The sequence below is a fragment of the Salmo salar genome, chromosome ssa20 (assembly GCF_905237065.1).
Source record: "Salmo salar chromosome ssa20, Ssal_v3.1, whole genome shotgun sequence".
Classification (NCBI taxonomy): domain Eukaryota; kingdom Metazoa; phylum Chordata; class Actinopteri; order Salmoniformes; family Salmonidae; genus Salmo; species Salmo salar.
The window spans coordinates 18,050,846-18,069,752 of record NC_059461.1 but is presented as its reverse complement, the minus strand read 5'-3'; the positions used below and the strand labels follow the sequence as shown (position 1 = coordinate 18,069,752).

Here is an 18,907-nt window from a genome sequence, read left to right as displayed (position 1 = left end):
CATAAAGAAAATGAGAATTAAAAACAGGTTCAGGCCCTGTTTCGACTGTGATCTTGTAGAGTTACTCCACCTCAAGAATTGCATTTGGCGAAAGGCTCGGCACATGCATACTCAGGCTGACTGGCTCTCGTTCAGGCAAATGAGAAATAAGTCCACTTAGGCTATCAGGAAGGCCATAGTTACTTTAAGGAGCAGTTATCTCTCTGTGGGTCTAAACCCAAGAAGTTCTGGAAAATGGTTAAAGACCTGGAGAATAAACCCTCCTCCTCACAGCTGCCCATGTCCCTTAATGTTGACGATGTGGTTGTTACTGACAAGAAGCACATGGATGAGCTCTTTAATCACCACTTTATTAAGTCAGGATTCCTATTTGACTCAGCCATGCCTCCATGCCCATCCAACATTTCCTCATCTCCCACCCCTTCTAATGTGACTATCCCCAATGGTTCTCCCTCTTTTTCCCCTGCCCCGCTACAAAGTTTCGCCCAACAGGCAGTCACTAAGTCCGAGGTGCTAAAGGAGCTCCTGAAACTTGAGCCTAAAAAAACATCTGGGTCAGATGGTTTAGACCCTTTCTTCTTTAAGGTTGCTGCTCCTATCATCACCAAGCCTATCCCTGACCTTTTTAACCTGTCTCTCCTTTCTGGGGAGGCTCCCATTGCTTGGAAGGCAGCCACGGTTCATATTTTATTTAAAGGGGGGGGATCAAGCTGATCCTAACAGTTATAGGCCTATTTCTATTTTGCCCTGTTTACCAAAAGTGTTGGAAAAACTTGTCAATAATCAACTGACTGGTTTTCTTGATGTCTATAGTATTCTCGCTCGTATGCAATCTGGTTTCCGCTCAGGTTACGGATGTGTCACTGCAACATTAATGTTCCTCAATGATGTCACCATTGCCCTTGATTCTAAGCAATGTTGTGCTACTATTTGTATTGACTTGGCCAAAGCTTTTGATACGGTAGACCATTCCATTCTTGTGGGCCGGCTAAGGAGTATTGGTGTCTCCGAGGGGTCTTTGGCCTAGTTTGCTAACTATCTCTCTCAAAGAGTGCAGTGTATAAATTAAGAAAATCTGCTGTCTCAGCCACTGCCTGTCACCAAGGGAGTACCCTAAGGCTCAATCCTAGGCCCCACGCTCTTCTCAAAATACATCAACAACATAGCTCAGGCAGTAGGAGCCTCTTTCATCCATTTATACAGTTGAAATCGGAAGTTTACATGCACCTTAGCCAAATACATTTAAACTCAGTTTTTCACAATTCCTGACATTTAATACAAGTAAAAATTCCCTGTCTTAAATCAGCTAGGACCAACACTTTATTTTAAGAATGTGAAATGTCAGAATAATAGTAGAGATAATCATTTATTTCAGTTTTTATTTCTTTCATCACATTCCCAGTGGGTCAGAAGTTTACATCCACTCAATTAGTATTTGGTAGCATTGCCTTTAATTGTTTAACTTGGGTCAAACATTTTGGGAAGCCTTCCACAAGCTTCCCACAATAAGTTGGGTGAATTCTGGCCCATTCCTCCTGACAGAGCTGGTGTAACTAAGTCAGGTTTGTAGGCCTCCTTGCTCGCACATGCTTTTTCAGTTCTGCCCACAAATTTTCTGTAGGTTTGAGGTCGGGGCTTTGTGATGGACACTCCAACACCTTGACTTTGTTGTCCTTACACCATTTTGCCACAACTTTGGAAGTATGCTTGGGGTCATTGTCCATTTGGAAGACCCATTTGCAACCAAGCTTTAACTTCCTGACTGCTGTCTTGAGATGTTGCTTCAATATATCCACATAATTTTCCTGCCTCATGATGCCATCTATTTTGTGAAGGGCACCAGTCCCTCCTGCAGCAAAGCACCCCCACAACATGCCACCCCTGTGCGTCACTGTTGGGATGGTGTTCTTCGGCTTGCAAGCCTCCCCCTTTTTCCTCCGAACATAACGATGGTCATTATGGCCAAACAGTTATATTTTTGTTTCATCAGACCAGAGGACATTTCTCTAAAAAGTACGATCTTTGTCCCCATGTGCAGTTGCAAACTGTAGTCTGGCTTTTTTTATGGCGGTTTTGGAGCAGTGGCTTCTTCCGTGCTGAGCGGCCTTTCAGGTTATGTCAATATAGGACTCGTTTTACTGTAGATATAGATACTTTTGTACCTGTTTCCTCCAGTATCTTCACAAGGTCCTTTGCTGTTGTTCTGGGATTGATTTGCACTTTTCGCACCAAAGTACGTTCATCTTTAGGAGACAGAATGCGTCTCCTTCCTGAGCGGTATGACGGCTGCGTAGTCCCATGGTGTTTATACTTGCGTACTATTGTTTGTACAGATGAACATGGTACCTTCAGGCGTTTGGAAATTGCTCCCAAGGATGAACCAGACTTGTGGAAGTCTACAATTTTTTTCCTGAGGTCTTGGCTGATTTCTTTTGATTTTCCCATGATGTCAAGCAAAGAGGCACTGAGTTTGAAGGTAGGCCTTGAAATACATCCACAGGTACACCTCCAATTGACTCAAATTATGTAAATTAGCCTATCAGAAGCTTCTAAAGCCATGACATCATGTTCTGGAATTTTCCAAGCTGTTTGAAGGTACAGTCAACTTAGTGTATGTAAACTTCTGACCCACTGGAATTGTGATTCTGTGAATTATAAGTGAAATAATCTGTCTGTAAACAATTGTTGGAAAAATGACTTGTGTCATGCACAAAATAGATGTCCTAACCGACTTGCCAAAACTATAAGTTTGTTAAAAAAGACATTTGTGGAGTGGTTGAAAAATGAGTTTTAATGACTCCAACCTAGTGTATGTAAACTTCTGACTTCAACTGTATGCAGATGATGAAGTCTTATACTTAGCTGGCCCCTCCCCGGATTTTGTGTTAAATGCTCTACAACAAAGCTTTCTTAGTGTCCAACAAGCTTTCTCTGCCCTTAACCTTGTTCTGAACACCTCCAAAACAAAGGTCATGTGGTTTGGTAAGAAGAATGCCCCTCTCCCCACAGGTGTGATTACTACCTCTGAGGGTTTAGAGTTTGAGGTAGTCACCTCATACAAATACTTGGGAGTATGGCTAGATGGTAAACTGTCCTTCTCTCAGCACATATCAAAGCTGCAGTCTAAAGTTACATCTAGACTTGGTTTCCTCTATCGTAATCGCTCCTCTTTCATCCCAGCTGCCAAACTAACCCTGATTCAGATGACCATCCTACCCATGCTAGATTACGGGGAGACATAATTTATAGATCGGCAGGTAAGGGTGCTCTTGAGCGGCTAGATGTTCTTTACCATTCGGCCATCAGATTTGCCACCAATGCTCCTTATAGGACACATCACTGCACTCTATACTCCTCTGTAAACGGGTCATCTCTGTATACCCGTCGCAATACCCACTGGTAATTTATAAAACTCTCTTAGGCCTCACTCCCCCCCTTATCTGAGATATCTACTACAGCCCTCATTTACACATATAACACCTGTTCTGCCAGTCACATTCTGTTAAAGGTCCCCAAAGTACACACATCCCTGGGTCGCTCCTCTTTTCAGTTCGCTGCAGCTAGCGACTGGAATGAGCTGCAACAAACACTCAAATGGGACAGTTTTATCTCAATCTCTTCATTCAAAACCTCAATCATGGACACTCTTACTGACAGTTGTGGCTGCTTTGTGTGATGTATTGTTGTCTCTACCTTCTTGCCCTTTGTGCTGTTGTCTGTGCCCAGTAATGTTTGTACCATGTTTTGTGCTGCTACCATGTTGTGTTGCTACCATTTTGTTCTCATGTTGTGTTGCTACCATGCTGTGTTGTCATGTGGTGCTGCCTTGCTATGTTGTTGTCTTAGGTCTCTCTTTATGTAGTGTTGTGTTGTCTCTCTTGTCGTGATGTGTGTTTTGTCCTATATTTGTATATATATAGATTTTTTTTTATCCCAACCACCGTCCCCGCAGGAGGCCTTTTGCCTTTTAGTAGGCCGTCATTGTAAATTAGAATGTGTTCTTAACTGACTTGCCTAGTTAAATAAAAGTTAAATACATAAAAAAATATATAAAAAAAACAGCCGCCATTGGTTAATGATAAAGCGGTGGTTTGAGCCTTGAAGTCTAGGTCCAAAAGGCTCATCAACAGCTTCTACCCCCAAGCCATTAGACTGCTGAACAATTCATAGAAATCGCCATCGGACAATTTACATTGACCCCCGTACACTGCTGTTACTCGCTGTTTGATGTTACCTATGCATAGTCACTTCGCCCCACCTACAGTTGTGGCCAAAAGTTTTGAGAAATGTAATGTAATGAGTAGTGTGATTGTTAATGGAAAAAAATTACAGACCATTTTTTGGTTACTGCGTCCATGTGTATAGGCTACAAGTACATTGAAATTATGTTATTTGCAAGTCGTTAAAACAAGACCTAAAAAAATATATTTTCAACTTTCACTTTCAACCGAAACGGGCCGTAGAAGGACGTCTTTTTATAGGAGACGCGTTGGTTGAGAATTTTGGGGAGGAGGTGAGTCAGGCTGTGCGTCCCTTCTCAGAGCCGCGAGGCTATGTCACAACGGGACGTCGGACTATCCGGCATCAGCGTATGTGGACTATGATATATGCTTTAGGTCCTTGGGACCACTCACTCACGGTAATGGCTCTCTACCGCTTTAAAAAGTCATCCCTCTCTAGACCGCTCTAGTTGAGAGAGTGGCGCCCTTCCCGACTCTTCAGCACTGTTTTTCAAGACGATTCAATATTGAAAAGTAGATCCATCTAAATCGATTTTACCTGGAAAAAGCCAGATTTCGTGAGGGATTTTCCTATTGGCAATAGACGATAGGTGAATATTTTCTCTAGCGCTGAAATGTTGTAATGCCGTTGTCTTTACATTCGGCAAACAGTGGTGAAATATGGCCACTGTTTTAGAGCAGCATCTAGATTCCCGTGAAGAAAATGAACACCGACTAGACATTTGATTTTGCTAGGTCGTTTCTCTAAACAATGAATGACGTTTTACTGAGATTGTTTGATTTTACTAGAAAGAAACTTACATTTTCTGTTAATGTTCATCAAACATTAGTTTGTCTTCCAACGAATAGGCTATCGAAGGGTCGCGCGTTAACCAGGCTATATATCCAATCCACAGCAGCCTAATAACAATCCCCATATTACCACGTGAGATTGGAGATTTTGATATTGTTTTAGTACCTGATATGTTGGGTTTTTCATATTGATCTCTTATAATTACAGCATTATTATTGTTCAGTTATCTATTTTGTAATATGTTATGTCATGAGCTTATATTTATTTTGTTAAGTATGGGACTGCTTTATTGCACCCTCGACAACCACTGTGATTATTATTATTTGACCCTGCTGGTCATCTATGAACATTTGAACATCTTGGCCATGTGCTGTTATAATCTCCACCTGGCACAGCCAGAAGAGGACTGGCCACCCCTCATAGCCTGGTTCCTCTCTAGGTTTCTTCCTAGGTTTTGGCCTTTCTAGGGAGTTTTTCCTAGCCACTGTGCTTCTACACCCGCATTGCTTGCTGTTGGGGTTTTAGGCTGGGTTTCTGTACAGCACTTTAAGATATCAGCTGATGTAAGAAGGGCTTTATAAATAAATTTGATTTGATTTGACTTTATGAGTTTTGAGTAATTGTGCACTTCTTCACATGACACTGCATTGCTCAGAAATCTAAATAAAAGTTGTACTCCTCCTCATGCTTTGAGCCTTTATAATGTCTTATGAACATTTATGACATATTCAACTGGCTCAAACTGGCTGTTATTAAGTCATCATTCTGATAATAATACCTTATAAGGGGGTCATATGCTTATGACAAGTCATAAAATGCTTTTAAACTGCAGCATCTTCCATATACCTGTTATCAAATGTATTAACATTGTATCTGCACCCTTCCACCAGGCCTGCAGGCAGCTGCAGTAAGCCACCATGTCCGTGGCCCAGCAGCAGAACCAGGTGATCCTCCAGTTCCACTTCGGAACCTTCGGAGACTCCATGCTGCAGAAAATGAACCTGCTCCGCCACCAGACCAGATTCTGTGACGTCACTGTGCGCATCAATGACCTGGAGGTGCGCATCCATCAGTCACCTGTGTTTTTGCACTTTTTAAGCATTCTATGCTGCTTTTACTGTTTACCATGTTTTTGAAATCTATTTCATCTATTTTGGTTATTATTTTGTTATGCACATGACCTTGAGTTGCAGTCTCTGTATTAATTGTGCTATACAAATAACGTTTTTCTATCAATATTATTATTAGGTCCCGGGTCACAAGGTGGTGTTGGCAGCTGGTTCTCCCTTCCTCCGGGACCAGTTCTTCCTGCAGGACTCATCCACGAGGGAGGTCCAGATCTCCATGATCCAGGAGGCGGAGGTAGGCCAGCAGCTGCTCCTGTCCTGCTACACGGGAACCCTAGAGCTGCCTGAGATAGAGCTGGTCAACTACCTAACTGTGGCCAGCTTCCTCCAGATGGGCCATGTAGTGGAGCAGTGCACCCAGGCTCTCAAGAAGTTCATCCAGCCGCGACCCTGCCAGGTGAAACAGCAGCCTCGGGAGGAGGAAGGAGATGGAGAGACTCTCAGAGCCTCTCATGCCCAGAGAGTACAGGAGCTGCCCCAAGCACAGGTAGTGAATTGTGAGGTGGAGGAGGATGATGAAGATGATGATGATGATGATGATGATGATGTGACAATTCAGCTGATGACCCCTCCCCAGAGGCAGAAGCAAGACAGGAGTGAGGGCGAGGAGAGCCCCATCGTTAAGGTGGAGTCCGTGTGTGAGCGGGTGTCTGAGATGTCTGAACGCCCCTCTACCTCCACCGCAGTGCGCTTTCCCACCAGCCCCTCATTGTCGATACACTCCCTCGAGCCCCAGCACTCTCTCATCAACTCCACAGTGGACACCCGGGCTAGCGAAATGACCATGCCACCCATGCCAGGATACCCACTCAGCCCCCTTCCACTACCCATCTCAGCCATAGGGAGACCCAATCTGGGGGGGCACCTACGAAACTCAGACAAATCCCTTCAGTGGTACCACCAGTGCCCAAAGTGTACCCGCGTGTTCCGCCAGCTAGAGAACTACGCCAACCACATCAAGATGCACAAGCTGTTCATGTGCCTGCTGTGTGGCAAGATGTTCACCCAGAAGGGTAACCTGCACCGGCATATGCGGGTCCACGCTGGCATCAAGCCCTTCCAATGCAAGATCTGTGGCAAGACCTTCACTCAGAAATGCTCTCTCCTGGACCACCTGAACTTACACAGCGGAGACAAGCCCCATCGCTGTAACTACTGCGACATGGTGTTTGCACACAGGCCCGTGCTCCGCAAACACCTCAAACAGATCCACGGCAAGAATAGCTTTGACAACGCCAATGAGAGGAGCCAACTACACGACGGGATTCTGGACTTTGAGTATGGGCATCTGCAGGACTGTAGCATGGACAATAGCGTGAACAATAAGCCTGTTCTTATGGGTGACTCTCTGTAGCACTGTATCACGTTACATTTCTGCTGAGTCACAAATGAATAGCTGTGTAGTTGTGTTAGCTGAATTGTAAACCACACTGTAAGGTACTTGAAGAAGAGTTACTGTAAAATGAGTACCAAAAATATGAACTGAAATGATTTGTCCTCATGAGTATTGTTTGGCTAAGGAAGCCTACAGTAGAACCAAAGTGATGATAGTGTGTCTGTAGAACATAATGTTTTTTTTATCGTCAATGATGGCTCTTTTGGAAATGGGGTAGACAATATACACTATCGTTCAAAAGTTTGGGGTCACTTAGAAATGTCCTTGTTTTTGAAAGTAAAGCACCTTTTTTGTCCATTAAAATAACATCAAATTGATCAGAAATACAGTGTAGACATTGTTAATGTTGTAAATGACTATTGTAGCTGGAAACGGCAGATATTTAATGGAATATCTACAGTTGAAGTCGGAAGTTTACGTACACCTTAGCCAAATACATTTAAACTCAGATTTTCACAATTCCTGACATTTAATCCTGGTAAAATTCCCTGTCTTAGGTCAGTTAGGATCAACACTTAATTGTCCTAGTAGAGAGAATGATTTATTTCAGCTTTTATTTCTTTCATCACATTTCCAGTGGGTCAGAAGTTTACATACACTCAATTAGTATTTGGTAGCATTGCCTTTAAATTGTTTAACTTGGGTCAAACATTTCAGGAATCCTTCCACAAGCTTCCCACAAAAAGTTGGGTGAATTTTGGCCTATTCCTCCTGACAGAGCTGGTGTAACTGAGTCAGGTTTGTACGCCTCTTGCTTGCACACGCTTTTTCAGTTCTGCTCACAAATTTTCTATGGGATTGAGGTCAGAGCTTAGTGATGGCCACTCCAATACCTTGACTTTGTTGTCCTTAAGCCATTTGGCCACAACTTTGGAAGTATGATTGGGGTCATTGTCCATTTGGAGGACCCATTTGCAACCAAGCTTTAACTTCCTGACTGATGTCTTAAGATGTTGCTTCAATATATTCACATAATTTTCCCTCCTCATGATGTCATCTATTTTGTGAAGAGCACCAGTCCCTCCTGCAGCAAAGCACCCCCACAACATGATGCTGCCACCCTGTGCTTCACAGTTGGGATGGTGTTCTTCGGCTTGCAATCCTCCCCCTTTTTCCTCGATACATAACAATAGTCATTATGGCCAAACAGTTCTATTTTTATTTCATCAGACCAGAAGACATTTCGCCAAAAAGTACGATCTTTGTCCCCATGTGCAGTTACAAACTGTAGTCTGGCTTTTTTATGGTGGTTTTGGAGCAGTGACTTCTTCCTTGCTGAGCGGCCTTTCAAGTTATGTTGATATAGGACTTATTTTACTGTGGATATAGACTTATTTTACTGTGGATATATTTCCTCCAGCATCTTCACAAGGTCCTTTGCTGTTGTTCTGGGATTGATTTGCACTTTTCACACCAAAGTGCATTCATCTCTAGGAGACAGAACACATCTCCTTCCTGAGTGGTATGACGGCTGCGTGGTCCCATGGTGGTTATACTTGCATACTATTGTTTGTACAGATGAACGTGGTACCTTCGGGCATTTGGAAATTGCTCCCAAGGATGAACCAGACTTGTGGAGGTCTTGGCTGATTTCTTTTGATTTTCCCATGATGTCAAGCAAAGAGGCACTGAGTTTGAAGGTAGGCCCTGAAATACATCAACAGGTTCACCTCCAATTGACTCAAATTATGTCAATTAGCCTATCAGAAGCTTTTAAAGCCATGACATCATTTTCTGGAATTTTCCAAGCTGTTTAAAGGCACAGTCAACTTAGTGTATGTAAACTTCTGACCCACTGGAATTGTGATACAGTGAATTATAATTGAAATAATCTGTCTGTAAACAATTGTTGGAAAAATTACTTGTGTCATGCACAAAGTAGATGTCTTAACCGACACACTATAGTTTGTTAACAATACATTTGTGGAGTGGTTGAAAAACGAGTTTTGATGACTCCACCCTAAGTGTATGTAAACTTCCGACTTCAACTGTACATAGGCGTACAGAGGCCCATTATCATCAACCATGGAACGTTATGTTAGCTAATCCAAGTTTATCATTTTAAAAGGCTAATTGATCATTATAAACCATTTTGCAATTATGTTTACACAGCCAAAAACTGTTGTCCTGCTTAAGGAAGCAATAAAACTGGCCTTCTTTAGACTAGTTGAGTATCTGGAGCATCAGGATTTGTGGGTTCGATTACAGGCTCAAAATGTCCAGAAACAAAGGACTTTCTTTTTTTGACGCCATCTGTCAATCATGGTGGAGGCAATGTGATGGTCTGGGGGTGCTTTGGTGGTGGTAAAGTGGGAGATTTGTACAGGGTAAAAGGGATATTGAAGAAGGAAGGCTATCACTCCGTTTTGCAACGCCATGCCATACCCTGTGGAAGGTGCTTAATTGGAGCCAATTTCTTCCTACAACAGGACAATGACCCAAAGCACAGCTCCAAACTATGCAAGAACTATTTAGGGAAGAAGCAGTCAGCTGGTATTCTGTCTATAATGGAGTGGCCAGCAGGGTCACCGGATCTCAACCCTATTGAGTTTTTGTGGGAGCAGCTTGACCGTATGGTACGTCAGAAGTGCCCATCAAGCCAATCCAACTTGTGGGAGGTGCTTCAGGAAGCATGGGGTGAAATCTCTTCAGATTACCTCAACAAATTGACAACTAGATTGCCAAAGGTCTGCAAGGCTGTAATTGCTGCAAATGGAGGATTCTTTGACGAACGCAAAGTTTGAAGGACACAATTATTATTTCAATTAAAAATCATTATTTATAATCTTGTCAACGTCTTGACTATATTTCCTATTCATTTTGCAACTCATTTCATGTATGTTTTAATAGGAAAACAAGGACATTTCTAAGTGACCCCAAAATTTTGAACGGCAGTGTATGTTTGAATATGGGGTGAGGATAATGAGTATGTTGTGGTTCTACTGACACAGTATCAGAGGGTCAGATTCCCAACAGGAAAACAATAAGTCCCACTTTACTTTAAAGAGATTCAACGGGATCTTAAGCACTTACAAATGTGTAATGTATATTGTACGAATTGTAATTCATAACATATCGTACCAATTGCAGGAGGTAACATATCATACCAAATGGATGACGTTGAACACAATTGTGCACAATTTTAAGGGATCCTTTTTGGCTCAAGAGCAATACTTTCAAAACAACTGGCTGAAATTATACAAAACCTTTATAACGCATTTTAAGTGACACTAAAAGCTGATCTATTTGCTATGTTTTTACATTGGTAGGTACAGAATAATTACAGTGTGTGCACACATTAGTACTTAGTGTGGCCTGTTTGGGCCAACTGTCAATTTAAGTTTATTTGCTAGTCTTATTGAAGTCCAAACAGGAATAGTTGTAAGTACTATGTAACAATGTGTATCTATACTGTAATAACACTGTACCTGCCAATGTCACCACCATGTAAATACTGGTATATGTTTTTCAGCACAATGAAACAAATCAAGTCAGCCTGAAACCTCAAAAGCATTAGCTCGCGTTCTACAGTAGATGGAGCCATTGTATACCATGTCATCGCACAGCATGATGAGTTGTCATTTAAACCCTCTGAACTCTAGCTGGCCATTGTTGTGGGTGTATCACTGGGGTTATAGTACTGTCATTCAAGATTGGAACATGATTTAGACCACTCCCAATGCCACGGCATCAGGGTTAGTATAATGTAGTAAATGAATGGACTCATAATGTTGACACTATTATTTTTCTCTGCTCCATTTAGATAGCAATATCCCTATTGTACTTCATACCATGCATTATGAATAGATAGATAGAGACGCTCTGCAGTGCCACTGTGTAGCCAGTCGCAATCCTAACTCTTGGCTCACCTACACTTACTGGGTGGGGCACGAGCTCTGTGGGCCTATTCGCCTGTCATCGATGTCTATTTTATAGATATATATAATTTTGTCAGTAACCCTCCAAAAATTCATTCATAAATCTTTTTAATTTCCATATCTACTAGGAAGCTAAGTATTTGTTTCTTGGGCTTCAAGAATGTGACTGATCAAAGTGCTCCAGGTATTAAAAAATAAGTAATTGAACTGATTGAAAGTAAGGTGATATCGGTGAACAAATGCCGTGGTCAAGGCTACGACGGCGCCAGTGCAGTGAGTGGAGCTTACTCAGGTGATCAATAGCTCATATCAGACCGAGAGCCTAGTGCTTCGTTCTTAGGTAGTTCATTATGAGTTTTAGTTTAGAAAACGATCTCTGCGGATTAGGGACTTACTGGGATGGTAAAAACCGCTTGAAAGCCGTAGCAACACCAGGGAAACTGAGCAGAAGGGAGTGGTGATTCAAATTTCAAATTCAGCAGTTCTGCAACATCTTTAATTGAGCCTTTCATTCTACAAAATTTCCGGCCTCAACACGTTACTTAAAGATAACTGTATAGGAAGCTCTGGGACAGGTCGTCTGGATACTGGACAGACAATAAATTGGCAGATGCAAATAGATTATTATATTTAGCGGACAACAGTTCATGAGGGCTCAAACAAAAAAAGCGGTTTACAATGTTATTCATACTGGTGAACCTGTGTTTAAGTCGTGGTTGCAATGTCAACAGTGCTTTATATCTGGTATATATTGGCATGCGTCATTCACGACTAAGTTTAAATTGTGTGCAGCACAATGGACATATAAGGCACAATGTCTCAGGGGGACTTCAGAAGATCAGCAGAGTCTCTCAAGTTGGATTTCATTTCATTTACCTTGATTGCTGTCCATTTGTGTAGGCCAGACACAACCTGAGACCAACAATAAATAGTGGCAACATTCATCCTCAAGCCGAAGATTTTTCCTCATTGTTAGGCTATTTGATGTGTAATTTTTATAAAAGGTTTATAAATAACAGCTAAATTGCAGCTAAATACTGCTATAAATAGTAGGCTATGCTGCATAATGAAACAATCCATAATAAGCTAGTGTTTTGAGGGTGGACTGACATTATTTGATATTAATAGACTGGTTTTACCTACAACAACTTTCTATCCAAGCTGGGAGAGAGCGGAGGATGGCTCATGTCATGCAGGTTCAGGTATGCTATACAAGACAGTTGTATTTTGTTTTTTTATCAATTGGTTGCTGATTAGTATGCTGTTGTATCGAACATACAGTTGAAGTCGGAAGTTTACATACACTTAGGTTGGAGTCATTAAAACTTGTTTTTCAACTACTCCACAAATTTCTTGTTAACAAACAATCGTTTTGGCAAGTTGGTTAGGACATCTACTTTGTGCATGACACAAGTCATTTTTCCAACAATTGTTTACAGACAGATTATTTCACTTATAACTCACTGTGTCACAATTCCAGTGGGTCAGAAGTTTACATACACTAAGTTGACTGTGCCTTTAAACAGCTTGGAAAATTCCTAGAAAATGATGTCATGGCTTTAGAAGCTTCTGATAGGCGAATTGACATCATTTGAGTCAATTGGAGGTGTACCTGTGGATGTATTTCAAGGCCATAACTTCAAACTCAGTGCCTCTTTGCTTGACATCAGTTGCAAAGAAAAAGACATATCTCAAACTAGCCAATAAAAATAAAAGATTAAGATGGGCAAAATAACTCAGACACTGGACAGAGGATCTCTGCCTAGAAGGCCAGCATCCCGGAGTCGCCTCTTCACTGTTGACGTTGAGACTGGTGTTTTGCGGGTACTATTTAATTAAGCTGCCAGTTGAGGACTTTTGAGGCGTCTGGTCCACGTCTGGGTTTAAGGCTCTCTTTTCCAAGCTTAAAAAGATAAACATTCACATGCCATGGGCCAGAAAAGGTTGAATACATTGGCAATGCTGTCAATTCAGCATGACTTCTGCCGCATTCAAAACAACTGGAAACTCAGAACTGGGAAATCTTAGACTTCAGTGGGTTCAAGACAACTGGGAACTCAGAAAAAAATGAGCTCTGACTGGGAAAATATGTTCTTCCAACTCAAAATAATGGTCATCCAACTCAGAATACCAAGTCTGTAACTCGGGCCTCTTTCTTGAGCTCAGACCTGAAGATCACTAACGTCATGATTCAACCTTGTTTTTTCAGAGTTCCCAGTTGTCTTGAAAGCACCATCAATCCAGATAATGCCAGACTTTGATGACAAAGTTTTATTTTGCTCCACCTTCCTGTTCAAGTGAGCACATTTTGCTCCACCTTCCTCACAAGGTGAGTCCAAGAATGTCTTGTATGCTGCTGCATAAATTATGTAATATGCCTGGGAGATATGTATCCTGAGCTAAGAAAGTAATAGTAAGTGTTTGTTGTGTAGTAAGCTGTTAGTAGCCCATGAGCCTCACCCTAATAATGTGGTCCCTTTCCCCCTCATAACTTAGCCTACTGTTCTGACTTGGTGGTGCACATGTAGCCTATAGCCTGTTTTAGAGAAATGTAATCATTGAATATTGTAGTAGCTTCCATTGTCTGCTTATATGCCCCCTTTATTTTTCCTGCAGTTCTGACTTGGTGTACAGGGAGAATACTGTAAGAATGGCCCATGTTCTGAATTCTGTCGCTGTACATTTCAAAAGTGCTGAAGAAATAGTTATATCGACTATGTCCGTTCTAGCTCGCTCAGTAATGTCTTAATCGAAATTACAGATTGCCTCTTATCCGCTCGTCGTTCCCTTTTGCCATAGTTTGTACATCTCAGTTGTCAGTAGAAACCACATTTGTTTAAGCAAGTCAGCCATATCAGCTATGTTTTTTTAAAAGGAGGTAAATGAGGCAGAATGAACTGTTTCGCTGCCAGACAAGGCTCCGCTGATAGCCAGGTGTAGCGGTGGTAAGGATTCACTCCATGGTGCTGAAAAGAAAGCTCTGCTGTTGGGACAGCTTTATGTAGGCCCTAACAGTTTGTGGACACCGTTTGTCACTGTTATAATGCAATTAATGTATTGTTTAGTGTTGTGTTGTGTTGTGTAGTGGCTTTGCTGGCATGCATCTAAAACAACATTTGGGAATATGCCTCACCAAGATTTACATGCTAAAATCGGCACTGCAAATGGGACATTTGGGTAGAAATATGGAGCCCTTTGTTAAACAAGTCTTGTCTAGATATAGCTCCACATGTCTTGTTTTAGCACAGAACTTCAACTTTTTCCTATCATTAGTCTCCCAGTGGAAGCTCTCAGAGCTCCTTTTGTTCTCTCATGGACATTTTAAGACGTTTTAAGAGGCTGTTTGTCTAGGAAAATATGTATGCCTTAAAGGGCTGGATGTCAGGAACAATCATTCGATTATACTACATGCTGGAGAATAAATACAATGTTTTTCTTAGACCTGGCCATGTTTTTCTCAGAACAGGCCCTGTTTTTCTTAGAACTGGGCATGTTTTTCTCAGAACGGGCCCTGTTTTTCTTAGAACTGGCCGTGTTTTTCTCAGAACGGGCCCTGTTTTTCTTAGAACTGGCCGTGTTTTTCTCAGAACGGGCCCTGTTTTTCTTAGAACTGGCCGTGTTTTTCTCAGAACGGGCACTGTTTTTCTTAGAACTGGCCGTGTTTGACCACGGCCCGGGTGTTATTTTTCAGATAATGGAAACACAATTATGTAAATCATAGGTCCTGGGGACGTTATATTGTAAAGTGGAGTGCATAATACTGTAGTACAGTACATTTTACACACACACACAGTAAACAGTATATACTGATTGTAGAAAATATTAAGAACACCTTCCTAATATTTATTTGCAGTTGTGTCAAGTTGGCTGGATGTCCTTTGGGTGGTGGACTGTACTTTATATACACGGGAAACTGTTGAGTGTGAAAAACCCAACAGCGTTGCAGTTCTTGACACAAACCGATGCACCTGGCACCTACTACCATACCCCGTTCAAAGGCACTTCAATATTTTCACCCTCTGAATGGCACACATACACAATCCATGTCTCAATTGTCTCAAGGCTTAAAAATCCTTCTTTAACCTGTCTTCTCCCCTTCATCTACACTGATTGAAGTGGATTTAACAAGTTGCATCAATAAGGGATCACAGCTTTCACCTGGATTCACCTGGTCATTCTTTGTTGTTGTAATATTCTAAAGGGACGTGGCAGTTTCACCAAATAAGGATTCTAGCTTTAAAGTGAAGATCATTAGACTTATTACAGGATTTTAAAATTCAACATGATCAACAATGCTTTTTCAGCTTCTCCCCAGTACAATCAGTTGGACTTCACTCCACTTTACTTGATTTCTGTACTGTTCAATCACTCCAACTAAATGTCTACACTGATGTCATAGATGTATTCATTTGATCCCTCTCACACCAGGCCGCTTAATTTGTTTAAAACAGTAGTCTTTGTCTTAACACCAGAGGAAAGCAGCAGAAATGTGGACAAATTTGGCACACATGTCAAGAGGCCTGGCGCTGTCGCTCCTTTCTCTCAGGTGGGGTGGAGATGCGGAGGATGTGCCGCCGGGAGCTGGTCAGCACAGACGCCTCCTAGATCAGCTGGGGGGGGGGTGTGACCAAGGGCAGGTTGGCCAGCGGCTGTTGGCTACCCCCTTGGAGTGGCAGGCACATCAATACACTAGAGCTCCGAGCTGTACAGTACTGCGGTCTTTCCTTCCACATCTGAAGGGAAGACATGGCCTGGTGAGAATGGACAACACCACAGTGGTGGCTTACAACAACCATCAGGGTGGACTGAGGTCACACCGCCTCCATCTTATGGCACGGGAGCTCCTTCTCTGGGCTCAGGGACGTCTAGCGTCTCTACGCGCAGCGCACATACCTGGCATCCTGAATGTGGCAGAGGATATGCTCTTGAGGGAGGGCCCGCCACCTTAGGACTGGAGCCTACATCCTCAGGTGGTGCAACACCTGTGGGACAAGTTTGGGAGGGCACAGGTGGACCTGCTTACCATCCTGGACAATGTACACTGCTCCCTGTGGTACTCCTTGTCACCAGGGCCTCTGGGCTTGAATACTCTGGGTCACCATTGGCCAGGGCTGGAGCTTTACGCATTCCCCCCTTTTCCCCTGATCCAGGCTGTGCTGGACAGGACCAGGATGGCAGAGCATCGTCTGCTGCTGGTGGCCTCATACTGGCCCAGACGACCCTGGTTCAGCCTTCTCCTGTCCCTGTTGTCTGGGACACCTTGGCAACTGCCCCTGAGACTGACCTGCTGTCTCAGGCCGGGGGAACTCTGTGGCATCCGAGACCGCACCACCTCAGTCTGTGGGCTTGGCCGCTGAATGGCACCAATGGTCCATGTTAGGACTACAGGAAGGCGTAATGTACACCATGCAGAGTGCAAGGGCACCGGCTACAACCGCGGTATACCAGTTGCGCTGGCGGTTGTTCTGCTCTTGGTGCACTGGTATTGAGGTTGTGCCCGAGTCATCCGGGGTGCAGTATGTCCTCCAATACCTGCAGTGTCGCTTGGATGAGGTCTTGGCAGCCTCTACACTGAGAGGGTATTTGGCCACTATATCTGCCTGCCATGTGGGGTGGATGGACAGGCCAGTGGGGCGTCATCCCTTGGTCTCCAGGTTTATGAAGGGGGTTCGTTGCCTGCATCCAGCTAGGACCATCTGGGATCTGGATGTAGTCTTGGCAGCTTTGCCAAAGCCACCTTTCGAACCGTTGGAGTCTGCCTCCCCGAAACACCTCTCTATGAAGGTGGTTTTCTTGGTAGCGATTACTTCCATAAAGAGGGTGGGTGAGCTCCATGCTCTTTCAGTAAGTTCTGAGTGCTACCGGATGGACCCCGGTGGGAGGAGTATATCTCTCTGCCCCAACCCTTCATTCCTTCTGAAGGTTCTGTCAGACAGGCATGTGAACATCCCTTTTATCCTGTCTGCTTACGACCCCCCGGTAGTGGAGGGGGAGTCTGGGCCTCCCTCCGGCATGCTGTGCCCTGTGCGGGCACTGGCTGCCTATGTGGAGCGGACACGGTCAGTGAGAACAACAGACCAGCTCTTTGTCTGCTATGGTGAGAGAGTCCTGGGCCTCTCTCACTGGATCATGGACACGATTACGACAGCTTCCCGCCTGGCTGGCAGGCCAGTGCTGGGATCTGTGGTGGCACATTCAACACGAGGTGTGGCTGTATCCTGGGCTCTACTGAGAGGAGTGCCCCCCGCTGATATCTGTGCTGCGGCCAACTGGGCTTCCTCTTGCACCTTTGCTAGGTACTATCGGTTAAATGTGGTTCAGCGGTCCTGGGCATCGCCTCCCCTTCCGGGGACTGTGCCGGGACCCCCCTTCCACATTGACGGCCCTTGCGTCTTGGTCCCTCGGTGGGACTTCAACGCTGGCCTGCCCGGTCCCTCTAGCACTGACTAAATCTGGTACAGGTATACCAATATATTGGAGTGATCCAATATAGTGAAACATAACGAAGGTCACGTATGTAATCACAGTTATGTGAGCTATATGGATCACTCCAATCCTCTAGGGTAATAGAGGCGCCTCAAAAATGATGTAGAGAACGTGTGTTGCGGCCATGGTGTCTATATATAGGAGCAGACCCCAGCCATGACGCAGGTGTACACGGGAGTAAATCTGTAAATCCTCACCTCGGATGTATCCCTCCGCCGCAGAGTAATACCAATGTATTACATACAGTTGAAGTCGGAAGTTTACATACACCTTAGCCAAATACATTTAAACTCAGTTTTTCACAATTCCTGACATTTAATCCTATTAAAAATTCCCTGTCTTAGGTCAGTTGGGATCACCACTATATTTTAAGAATGTGAAATGTCAGAATAATAGTAGAGAGAGAATGATTTATTTCAGCTTTTATTTCTTTCATCACATTCTGTCACGTCCTGGGCAGTATAAGGTTAATTGTTTTTGTAGTTTGGTCAGGACGTGGCAGAGGGTATTTGTTTTATGTGGTTCGGGGTGGTGTGAATCACCCACCACCAAAGGACCAAGCAGCAGAGGAAGGAGCAGGCGGAGTTCGAGTTGGACTGGCGGGAGAAGTGGACTTGGGAGGAAGTTCTGGACGGGGCCGGACCTTGGCACCAGGCTGGGGATTATCGACGCCCGCAGTGGGAAATTGAGGCAGCCAAGGCAGAGAGGCGGTGGTACGAGGCCAAGTACGCGCTGAAGGAGAAGCACGAGAGGCACCCCCAAGAAAATTTTTGGGGGGGGCACACGGGTAGTTTGGCTAGGCGTAAGAAGAGCCGGAAGCCAGCTACCCGTGGTTATATGGAGGAGCGTATGGGGTGGAGAGCGCTATGTTTCGCTGAGGAGCGCACTATCTCACCCATACGCACGCACAGTCCGGTGCGCGTTATTCCAGCCCCTCGCAGGTGCCGTGCTAGAGCGGGCATCCAGCCTGGTAGGAGGATGCCTGC

The 18,907-nt window shown here is 43.8% G+C and overlaps 1 protein-coding gene across 1 annotated transcript; it reads left to right on the top strand.

Annotated features, from left to right (window-relative positions):
* Positions 1-5,929: 5,929 nt before the first annotated feature.
* On the top strand, positions 5,930-7,833 carry LOC106580259 (zinc finger and BTB domain-containing protein 26-like). Its single transcript, XM_045704194.1, has 2 exons — positions 5,930-6,092; positions 6,283-7,833. Exons 1-2 carry the CDS (start codon positions 5,952-5,954, stop codon positions 7,513-7,515), a joined length of 1,374 nt encoding a protein of 457 aa, XP_045560150.1. The 5' UTR covers positions 5,930-5,951; the 3' UTR covers positions 7,516-7,833.
* The last annotated feature ends 11,074 nt before the right edge of the window (positions 7,834-18,907 follow it).